Genomic DNA, 12,124 nt, shown 5'->3' with positions numbered 1-12,124 from the left:
CCTCCTAGTCACGTTCCATCAGTCTCGCCAAACCAAAATCACCCAACTTGGCATTGAAATCAGAATCCAACATTACGTTGCTTGCCTTCACGTATCGATGAACGACACGCTGGTCCCACTCTTCGTGGAGATAAACAAGAGCAGAGGCAATGTCACAGGCGATACTATATCTTCGGTTCCAATCAAGCGTATCCTCCTGTTCCCCAAAAATGTGTTTATCCCGATTCCCATTTGGAGAGTACTCGTAGACCAGAAGTAACTCTCCCTTTTCGTGGCACCATCCTAAAAGCCGCACAAGATTACGTTTTGTCAACCTGCTGATTGTTTGAACTTCGGAGACATACTCCTTTCTTCCTTGTCTCGATCCTTGAGCTATTCTTTTCACAGCCAGCGCGTCCCCTGTGCCGGGCAGGATTCCTTTGTAAACGCTGCCGAAGCGCCTTGTCCAAGCTTTTCTTTCTCGCAGAAATTTCTTGTCGCGGCACTGAGCTCGGCATAGGAAAAGCTTCGGGGGACATGAGAACAGCATTCGTCGAGCTCTGGATCGCTCTCTTCCCTAGCCTTAACTTCTCTTCCCCTTTTTCTGAAATACTGCCACCAGCGAACAACTATGAAGCCACGTAGGATCACAACAACGAAGAACACGCATATCAAATAAACTTTCACAGAAAATCTGTTTGCATTGCCATTTCTAAGTAATTCACCAGGAGGTCCGACTTCCCACGAATATTTAGAAGTAAAATTCCAAACTTTTACGGTGTGCGTCTCTGTGTACTCTCCAATGGCAGCCGAGAAGCCAATCTTGATGTACTCTGGTAGACAGTTGCTCAGATCTATTGTGTGGTTAAATAGAGGGATTTTGGGTTTAGAAGAATTATACCAGAGAAAGAAGTGCAGAACCTTTTCTACACCGTCATAATCCACCCAGGCATCCCATGTCGCGTTTGTGAGATTTTGGTCTGTAGAGCGATTGAATAGACTAGATGTATTGAGCGGAAAAATCAACTTCGAAAAAATGCTATTGACGTTGATCCCAACATGATTGTCATCAAGATCCCAATCGTTGTTGTATGTATCAAACTCCACAGCAACCATCTGATAAGATGATTGTTTAAAGCTTTCCTCATTAAACAAGCCAAGAAATCCACCATAAGTGTCCTCTGGTGGTTCCAGTTCGAATGGTGCCATGAAGAGCGCAAGTCCATCTCTATGATTATCGTATATTTCGTTGTTGAGATCAATATTGAATTGAAAGTACGTTGAAAAATTGGCCAGAGCCCCAGTAGACCTATTCCATAGCGGAATACGGTCAGTATAATATGCCCAGCCGGAACTGTTCTTAAGGTTCCTTGATGCTTCATTTCATGTAAGCTGCAGGGCTCCTTGATTACTCTCTTGATATGTGGCATCATTTTTCCTATCTATACCTGTTAGAGGAGGGAAGCTAAAAGCAACGTTTCCTGCATGCGATGATAATAGGAAAAGAGCAACACAGGTTAAGAAAAGGAAGGCCCGTGTAGGGTGAGTGAATTTAGCCATCCTAATATGTGATTTAGAGGGTCTCTGAGGGTAATTTGTTAGCAATTATATTTTGTAGTGCCTTTCATAGGAAGAAGGCTATTGCAATTGGTCAGCCGATTCCATTTCGAGATAGGAACGAACACATAGGCCTCTCTCTTCATTATTATCTTACAGGATTAGGACCTACCGATTGGTTAGTCGGGATGGACCTTGGATGGCCCGCAGATTTCATCGAGCTCTTCATGGACGTAGGGATCAGAGCCCAAGAAAACTCTTTTTGATATCAAGCAACGTATAATTCTTGGTGGAAATCCTTGTGGATATTCTAACGAAGTACAAACTAATTGTAAAATACATGGGCTTCTCGTTTGATATTCCATTTCAGTCTTTATGAAGGCAGGTGGGCATGGTGCACAAGACGGTGGATAGCATATAAGTCGAGTTGTTTCTACAAATTGTTAAATGCCTCGTTAGTTTGTTCTCTCTAGATAACTAACTAATTTTATGATTCGGCATTTCCTAGAAAACACATAGAAGTTAAGCATTTCTTGGAGTTGGTCGGATGATTCCATTTTGGCCTACCAAAGATTTTGACATTATCATCCCCCCTACACAACATGCAGTGGATTCACAACAATAAGATAAGCTTCTCTAACTATGGACAAGATGGGCCAGCCAATGATAACATACAATCAGCCTACTGTGTTTAACTCTCATATAAATAAGCAAAAAGAACATAAGTACATATAAAAAATGACCTATTAAGTTGTTTTAGGACCATAAAATGCATTTTTTTATGTAAAAGAACATTAAATGTTTTACACATTCTTTTGAAACCTTTGGACACGAGTTTCCTACGAAAGAGCATGATCTTTCCAGCATATGGAGCAACCATATGGGCTACTATTCTATCTCCTATTTTTTCCTATAATGGGACCCCAAATACATGGATCCAAGGGGTTTCTAGATTTCTCTATCGATATATATTAAGAGAAGAAAAGAAATCTAGCCTTTATGGATTCATCATAAATCATAATATGATCATCTATAAGGAAAGGCCTCTAACTTAAATCTTTCTCAGTTTTTCTAGAATTTAAAATTTTCTATGCTATTACTTTAAAAGCTTTTTTTGATCTTGATGGAGCCTACTTTTTTACAAAATTAGAGCTCCCATCTTAGCACAATGATTCAAATTATTAAAAAAATTGGACATTAAGCATGGAAAAAACATCAAATGTAGAAATGATTCATGAAGTTATGATGCAGGTGCATCATAAGGACATCTTAAGAAGTCTAGGAATGGAATTGAAGATAATGCATACAGCATTGAACTTTAAATTGGATGAATTTTTTCTTGTAGGTACTTGTGATAACATGTAAAATGAGGGAAGACTTGACAACAATCATGGCTATAGTGTTGTTCAAGATCGCATGGTTCTTGCAAATGTTAATGGAAGCTTAGGGGCATAACAATTTAGTTGTATTAATGAGGAAGGACAAATGGAATCAGTAGGACCTCTGATGGAAATTGTAATATCATAGAAACTAGAATTACACATATTGTAAATAAATATTATTTTCTATGTGTTAAGCTTTACAATCCCAGACAATAGGAGTATTTAACATGCTTGACTTGTAAGTATATGTGCACTTTTGTGAAGAGAAACAAGCCTGTATATGACATGTGGAGTCGAGAGGGCATGAAGAGGAAATCAAGAATAGTAGCAAAAACATATTCATAGGCTGGCAACAGTATAATAGTTCCAATAATGTCATGCTCTATATGCAATGATATCAAGCAACGTATAATTCTTGGTGGAAATTCTTGTGGATATTGTAACAAAGTAGAAACTTATTGTGAAATACATGGGCTTCTTGTTTGATATTCCATTTTAGTCTTTATGAAGGCAAGCGGGCATGGTGCACAAGACGGTGGATAGCATATAAGTGGAGTTGTTTCTACAAAACGTTAAATGCCTCGTTAGTTTGTTCTCTCTAGATAACTAACTGATTTTATGATTCGGCATTTCCTAGAAAACACATAGAAGTTAAGCATTTCTTGCAGTTGGTCCGATGATTCCATTTTGGCCTACCAACGAACAGATAGGCCTCTCCGTGTTGCGTTAAATTTCATTATTGTTTTGTGACGGATAAGCCCTGGGAAATTGCTAGTCACGATGAAACTTCGACGAAATGCATCGAGGTCTTCGTTGACGCTGACATATCATGAAGAGCATGCAAGAGAAATATTTTCGATGTCATCCACGATGGAATTTTTTGTGGAATGCCTTTAGGCATTACTAAAGAAACACATTGAATACATTGAAATTCTTGGCGGTTCTTGTTTCAATTTTCTGCAAGTTTAGTCTTTTCAAGGCGAATAGGCATGGCCCACATAATGCCGGATATCATAAATGTCCAATTTTCTGTATAACATCATGAGTTTGTTTTCTCTAATATTATGATCCGGAATTTCCTAGAAAACAAGAGCACTTAAAGGAGTTGAGGTCCCTCTCTTTTGATCAAAATAGAAGATGAATCTTTTTTTTAAAGATTAGGACATTGGGTGATCACTACAACATGAAGGCGGGTTTTAAGATAATATTGGAGATAATTTTTGAGTAAATTGTTGTAAATGGAGACAAAAAAAAAGTTGTGTATTGTCTTAAGTATTTTCTTTAAGTGAGTGTCTTAGACTATTGTCTTAGAAAGATAGTAAGGAAAAACACTATTATTGTGTCTTAGAGATGATTTTAGTATTTTCTTTATAGAAACATCTTTAATCTCATTTATTTTCTTCTTGAAAATAGTTAGAGAAAAGATGGTATGAAAATAATAAGTTCTATATATATATATATATATATATATATATATATATATTGTAATGTAATTAATTAATTCATGTTAAGGCATGATGTATTTGAACCACCATCCCTTGCTTGTAATGCAGGGGCTCATCCATTGAGCTAGCACCTTTTAAAATAAGGAAAAATAATAGTCTAAGGTTTTACAAATAAGAGATACAAGAAGGGAGGAAGGCAGACTGATTGAATGAGTAGGAACATTGATGATGACTTGAGACTTGCATGTGGATAGATGGTGATAGGCTTTGGTAGCTTTACATCTTGCACTCAAGATTGCATGCTCATCACATAGATGTTGAAACAAATTAGATGGAACTTAAACTTCTTTTAATTGTAAACTTTAATACATGGTTTCAAATGTAATATAATATAATAGAATATAATATAGCTTGCATTCATGAAGCTACTAAAAATTTACCATGATGGAAGGACAAATGAGCCTCTTGGAATAGGAAAGGTTCATGCTGCAGAACACTAGGGATGAAACTACAGTGTTGTTCAACAATCATGGCTATAGTGTTGTTCAAGATCGCATGGTTCTTGCAAATGTTAATGGAAGCTTAGGGGCATACCAATTTAGTTGTATTAATGAGGAAGGAGAAATGGAATCAATAGGACCTCTGATGGAAATTGTAATATCATAGAAACTAGAATTACACATATTGTAAATAAATATTATTTTCTATGTGTTAAGCTTTACAGTCTCAGACAATAGGAGTATTTAACATGCTTGACTTGTAAGTATATGTGCACTCTTGTGAAGAGAAACAAGCCTGTATATGACATGTGGAGTCAAGAGGGCATGAAGAGGAAATCAAGAATAGTAGCAAAAACATATTCATAGGCTGGCAACAGTGTAATAGTTCCAATAATGTCATGCTCTATATGTAATGATTTCATAAAACATATCAATTAATAAAAGGATAGCACCATTGATCTCTACCACCTACAACACTCAGAAGCCCATGGCAATAGCAGAGTTATATCTTTGTCAAACATACAAGCTCCCACCTACACCTTTACTTTGAATGTCTTAGACTAAATTATTATATCTTTACTCATTTAGCTTAGGATGTAGCAGTATAATACTTCTAGTGTCATGCTCTATATGCAATGATTTCATAAAATGTATCAGTTGAGAAAAGAACAACTCCATTGATGTCTACCAGCTACAACACTCAAAAGCCCATGCCAATAACAGAGTTATATCTTTGTCAAACATACAAGCTCAATTATTATATCTTTACTCATTCAGCTTAGGACATAAATATTTAATTTAAACCAGACTAATCTAAGTCCTCTAAGGATTATTAAAATTATCTACATTTATTTACCCAAATTACCCAAATTATCAATAATTAGAAATAATTTACGAATAAAGAATTTTAAAAAAATTAATCATTTAATGACAAATGAAAATCTATTTTTAATTTTATTTTAAGGCAATATAAGAAAAGAGGAAACCTATTTTTTAGTTTGTTTGTTGTTCCATTTGTAATTTAAGGTCCCCAATGCTACTTTTATCCCTTACCATTGTAAGAATAGGGCCCCAAAATGTGAGAAATTCTGAATCTGCAAACAAAAATGTACTCATTGAGTGAGTTGAGATGTCAACATGCATGCAAAAAATTTTGATAGACGATTGATGTTGGAAAATATTTATTGGGAAAATGCACAAAATCAAATTATAATAGACTCAAAATTTGCCATGTTTGTAAATATTTTGATTTTGTATACTAGGAAAAAAAAATTAAAAAACAAATCTTAAGCAATTCCAAATCAAAATCCATGCAAAGACCTAAGCATGTATATATTTTGTCAAATGCTAAAATGAGCGACAAAATATATTACATTGATTTCAAAAATATTATCATCATATGAGCATTTATTTACACTTCAAGAGACTACTTGATGGATTGCAAGTTTTGGCGTAAGATATATAGGGATTTCTTTGTAGAGTAAATCATTACGAGAGCCATGCAAAATTACAAAAAATCTAATGAGTTGAGAGAATTTACATTGATTTAATTTATTTTTTATTTAGCTCAATGGATTTGAAAAACTATAAGAAAGTGGCATGGTTACCAAATAGTATACTAAGAAAAATTAAAAGTGAAACACCAAAAACCTCAATCAAAAAGATAGTAGAATAGTTTTTCCTACAATATGTAGAGTTATTAATTTCAGAAACCAAGAATTATATTTATTCTAATGATGGATGAATTCATGTTGAATCACTAATCATGAAACATGGGTCAATAAGTTTGACTCAAAAACTACACAGTTAAATCTTGATAGCAATATCAAACATCAATAAAATTTATCCTATAGTATGTAGTGCATACATATTTTTAATTTCATTTTTATTAATTATTCTTATTTTCTCATTAGTCTGTATGCATTTTGCTAGGGGTTTTATATTTTATCTATTAAGAATTTTAAAAGAAAACTATTCCAACCAATGAAGAAATGGCAGTTTAAAATTATTAACACATTGTAATGTTTTTTTATTGCCCAGGCTAGAGTGGACGGGAACGATAAAATAGACAACTGAAATGCAAGGACAACGTAAGATTACTTAATACTTTTTAAATATGACATTTAATACTATAGTTACAACTGTCGTGGGTGAATGCCTTTCCATTTATAGTTTTGGATTGTTCCTAAATTTCTCGTGAATTGTTGTGGACCTTTTGGATCTATTCTAGAGTCTACGATGATTTTTAAGTTCCTTGCAAACAAAAGTGAAAATTGATTTGATATTTGTTTTTCCTTTTGGGGTCACTATCAAAAGTTATCTGTAATTTTTTGTTGTCATCAAATTTGTGAGTTTTTAACAGATTATTGAAATACAATTTTGTAGATAAACTTGTGCAAGGTTTTCTCCCCCTTCCACATTGAGATTGTGTGTTAAGTTGTACAAATATTAGGTTTGTTAAGGATATCTACAGTAGTAGAGCTTAAATCTGGTAATATTTCCCCCATTTCATAGTGCAGTCTTTAGATTTTATGATAAAGGAGAGGTGATTGCATTAGTTTTTCTATGATTAGAATTCTTAAGTCATTGGTTTCTGTTATTTAAATTTCAAAAATGAAGATTTTGTTATTCTATTTGTGGTGGCTATTTCTTTCATGCCACTCCAAAATTATTCAACCATCAGGATAACTATTACACGATGTTGTAGTTTTTCATTTATTTAAACTCTTTTTTCTATTATTGTCTGTCTTAGTGTCTACAGGTTCGGTGATGTATAGGGTATTTTTTTTTGGTGGCAAGCAAGTTTATATATTGTGATTTCTCCATTTAAAAATTTCTCATCTTTTCAAATGTATTGCACTGTATCATATGCAACGATTGATGGAGGATTCACTACCTAGTTGGAACATCATGGAGTTGAACATTAACCATCCAATGTGGAGTGCATCATCTAGAATTCGTCATACAGATTAAAAGGTGTGATACAATGACAATCACTCTTTGTTATTTGTATTTGGATATCTCGCATGGAAGAGAGAATACTCTAGACCAATATGGTGCTCTTGATATTTTAATGCTAGTCTTGTTTACTCTTTTAACATTTAAAACACATATAATACACATATAATACTAAGCACCTCATCCTTATATGATATAATATAAAATTTCACCTGATATTGCTCACTTCGCAACATTTGACTAAATATCTTTAAACCCTCCCAAATAATATTCCACTCATCTTGCCAAACTGTAATCTTGGGACACCAGATGGGAAAGTGTTTTCGATATCAAGCGATATGGCATTCTTAGTGGAAATCCTCGTGGATATTCTAACAAAGTACAAAACTGACATTGAAATTCATGGGCTTCTTGTTTGATATTACATTTTAGTCTTTTTGAAGGCAGACAGGCATGGTACAAAAGATGATGGTTAGCAAATAAGTCGAGTCATTTTTATAAAACGTTAAATTGCTTGTTAGTTTGTTGTCTCTATTTTACTTACTGATTTTATGATTTGGCATTCCCTAAAAACACACATAGAAGTTGAGCATTTCTTAATGCAGTCGGTCGGGTGATTACATTTTGACATACCAACGAACACATAGGCCTCTCCGCGTTGCATTAAGTTTCATTATTGTTTTTTACCGATAAGACCTAGGAAATTGTTGGTGATGATGAAACCTCGATGACACGCAGGTTCCATCAAGGCCTTCGTTGAGATATGAAGAGCATGCAAGAGAAATATTTTCGATGTCATCCGCTACGGAATTTGTTGTGGAATTCCTTTGGCCATTACAAACGAAAAACATCGAACAGGTTGAAACTCTCGGGGGTTCTTGTTGTGATGTTCCACGAGTTCAATCTTTTTTGAGCCAAATAGGCATGGTCCACAAATGCCGGATATCATAGACATCCATTTTTTTGTATAGTATTTTAATGCCTCGTCAGTTTGTTTTCTCTAAGTGGCATTAATTAAGTCGAGAGGCTTCTACAATGGGAGCACATTTTGTTGTAAACAATCTAACATTTTGAAAAAAATTGACAGGTAGTTGAACAGTTATACCACGTCCTTTATTGAAATTCCATTCGAACTTGACCAGCAATGCTTAACACTGACGCTTCCCATTCCCTCATTAACCACACTATATTTTTGGTTTGAATGCTTCAATATTTCCAAACACTAAACATGCGTCCTGCGAGTCCGTAATTGCAAACATCAAGTCCAGTTGGGTCATCATCAAATAACAATTTATTGCTAATAGTGTGAAGACACATTTAGACATTTCTAAATATATTTGAAGTTCAACCATCACACATAAACATTATATATGGCAAGAGCCTATTTTCTTTTTTATTCAACATTGTATTGAACAACAAGATCGATATTATGATTTCTATTCAACATTGGATTGAGTAAAAGGATCAATATTATGATTTCTATTCAACATTAGATTGAGCAACAGGATCATTATTTTGAGCATGTATGTTTATGTGTTTTGATTTCTTCTATTTTTGAAACTTTTATTGGGTTGTTTTTTCTTATTTTCAAAGCTCTATAATTTCCTTAATTTTTTTTAGAAACCTTGATAGAATAGAAATTCTTCTCAATTAGAAACATTGTAGATTTGTATTTCTTCCATTTTAGAAACTTTTATTGTGTAGTTTTTTCCTATTTTGAAATCTGCACAGTTTCCTTAAATTTTCTTCGAAACTTTGTTATATTAGAAATTCTACTCAATTGCAGATTTCTTTCTATTTCTTTCTCTTCATTCAAAACATTAGATTTTTAGAATTTAGATATTACAGTATTAATTAATCTGACTTCTTCATTAGATTTTTTGAAGCAATGATTATATTCCTCTATCTATTATTAAAATAACATTACACAACTATTTTAAAATAACATTAATAATGGTAATTGTTTGCAATTTTTATAATTATATGTTTTAATTTTTAATTTTTATTAATGAGTAGTAATCTTTTTAATAGATAAATCAATTTTAATATATAAAATTTTAGATTATACTATTTTTCATGTTATATTGTTAAAATTAAGATATGCTCTCAAATTATTGATATTAGAAAAACTTTTAAATTTGTTTAGATTTATTTACTATGTGAAGTAATAATAATAATTGTTTGCAATTTTTTATAATTATATGTTTTACAATTTTTAAAATTTATTTAAATAAATAATTTGTTCTCGAGAAATATATTAGTATAAAATTATGATTTAGTTAAATTAATATTCAAAATATTTTAACAAGAATAAAAAATGTAGTAGTAGGTGGGTTCAACGTTGTTTTTAGATTTGATCTTGTAAGATTTTAAATCTTTATCTAAGTGTTGCATTCTATCAACTATCATCATCATGTTGAAGAGTAGTTGATAGATTTTAGATCAACTAATTATATAGTATGGGTCATGTGAACTATTATCGTGATGTTAAATAAAAGTAGATGAGATTTATATCAATTATAGCTCCTACAAACTGTTATTAAGATTTTCAACAAAAGTAGAATAATCTTTAAGCAACTAATTATATGCTATAGGTCCTATGAACTATTATTGTACTATTAAATTAAAGTAGATGGATTTGAGATTAGATAATTATACTATTATAGGTTTTATCAACTACTATCATGATATTAAATAGTAGTCGAATAATTTAGATAAGCTCATTATACATCATGAAACAATTTAAATCTAATACTGTAAGGAAACTCTTTAATAAAAATAGGAGTTGTTTTTTTAAGAAATAGAAAATTGATTTGAAACCAATCCATTATATAGTTTATCAAACATCCAAGTTTAGATAAATAAACATAGATACACATGTACAATTATAATTAATTTATATATTTATAATGCATGACACATTAATTTTTATTAATGAGTAGTAATCTTTTCAATAGATAGATACTTTTTAATATATAAAATTTTAGATTATACTATTTTTCATGTTATATTGATTGATCAATATTATTGTATTGTTGTTATTCATCTTTTGAGAATAGACTTATGGGAAAATAATTTTTTATTGCGTGATAATAAAAGAAAGTTTAAAATTATAGGTATCATTTAGTTATGTATTTTTAAAGAACAAAATTTATGAAAAAATAATTCTTAAAAACTTTGTTAGAATAGAAACTACATGGTATCTACCTTCTCTTGTCATGTATGTAAGAAGTAGGTCCTAGCCCTTGATATAATCTCTAACATTTTGTTCAAATTTTCTCAAATTTATAAATTTCAACCTTATATTAAAATAGATTAGAAAAGTTCAATTAGATTTATCAACTAAGTCTGAAAGATTAATACACATTTAAATGAAATGATGCATCAGGAAATTTAAATTTTATATTTAAGAATGTCTTTTAATTTTTATAAATTTTATTCTACTTATAAATCTCAATTTTAACGTCTATCAAAATATGAAGAAAATAAAAAACAATATTTCATGAAATGTTATCTATTTTCTCCTTAATATTTGAAGTTAGGTTTTACTATTAAATTTTTAAGTCAAAGATTAGAACATTATATAAATAATATTAAGAAGATATAAGTTTTTTGTTAAAAGAAATTAAATACGTAGAATTATGTTATTTTTCCTTTGTCTTAAATAAATTTAGTATTATACATACAAGACTATTTGGTATTTAGTATATTTGTAGATCTTATCTGCACAAAAAAGTTCCTCCTATATGTATTTGTGAATTGTTAAACTATTAATTAGAAATGAATAAATATCTATCTTATCTAAAGTGCAATGCCACTAAATTAATGTGATATTTTAAACCAATTTTACAAAAATTTTTTTTACTAAATCTACTATTTTTTCAATGTTTGGTTACAAATTTATTTCATAGAAATGAATAAATCAAGTATGAATTTCCAATCGGATGAAGAAAGAAGACAATACCAAATGGAGCAACAAAGAGCATACCAGAGAGAATACCAGAGAGAGTATCGTAGACGATGACAAGAACAAATGACACAAGCTGAAAGAGAAGAAGAAAGAAGAAGGAAAAATAAAGTCCGACAACTAAATTATGCTAGAAGAAGGGCAGGATTGTTAATACAAGAATTGGAATTACAAAATAGGGATAGAATTACTCGTGAATGAACATCCGATGAAGTATCTCATTTTGAAACACAAGGGAGACATGAAGTTGATTTTGAATCAAGTGAGAGGTACAATCAAGCATTACTTGTATTTGTGGAAATGAGTCACCAGAATGAAAATTCAAGAACAACAGAG

General features: G+C 31.6%; 1 protein-coding gene across 1 annotated transcript; it reads right to left on the bottom strand.

Annotated features, from left to right (window-relative positions):
* Positions 1–4: 4 nt before the first annotated feature.
* On the bottom strand, positions 5–8,672 carry LOC149558901 (L-type lectin-domain containing receptor kinase IX.1-like). The gene is made up of 4 exons (XM_089831096.1): positions 8,545–8,672; positions 3,615–3,737; positions 386–1,333; positions 5–314 (listed from the first exon to the last, which is right to left on the bottom strand). The coding sequence occupies exons 1-4, from the start codon at positions 8,670–8,672 to the stop codon at positions 5–7; spliced, it is 1,509 nt and encodes a 502-aa protein (XP_089687222.1).
* Positions 8,673–12,124: the final 3,452 nt, after the last annotated feature.

This window comes from Cupressus sempervirens, chromosome 5, assembly GCF_028749045.1.
Source record: "Cupressus sempervirens isolate cs-2001-9-10 chromosome 5, ASM2874904v1, whole genome shotgun sequence".
NCBI classification, from domain to species: Eukaryota; Viridiplantae; Streptophyta; class Pinopsida; order Cupressales; family Cupressaceae; genus Cupressus; species Cupressus sempervirens.
This window is presented reverse-complemented; position numbering and strand designations above follow the sequence as displayed.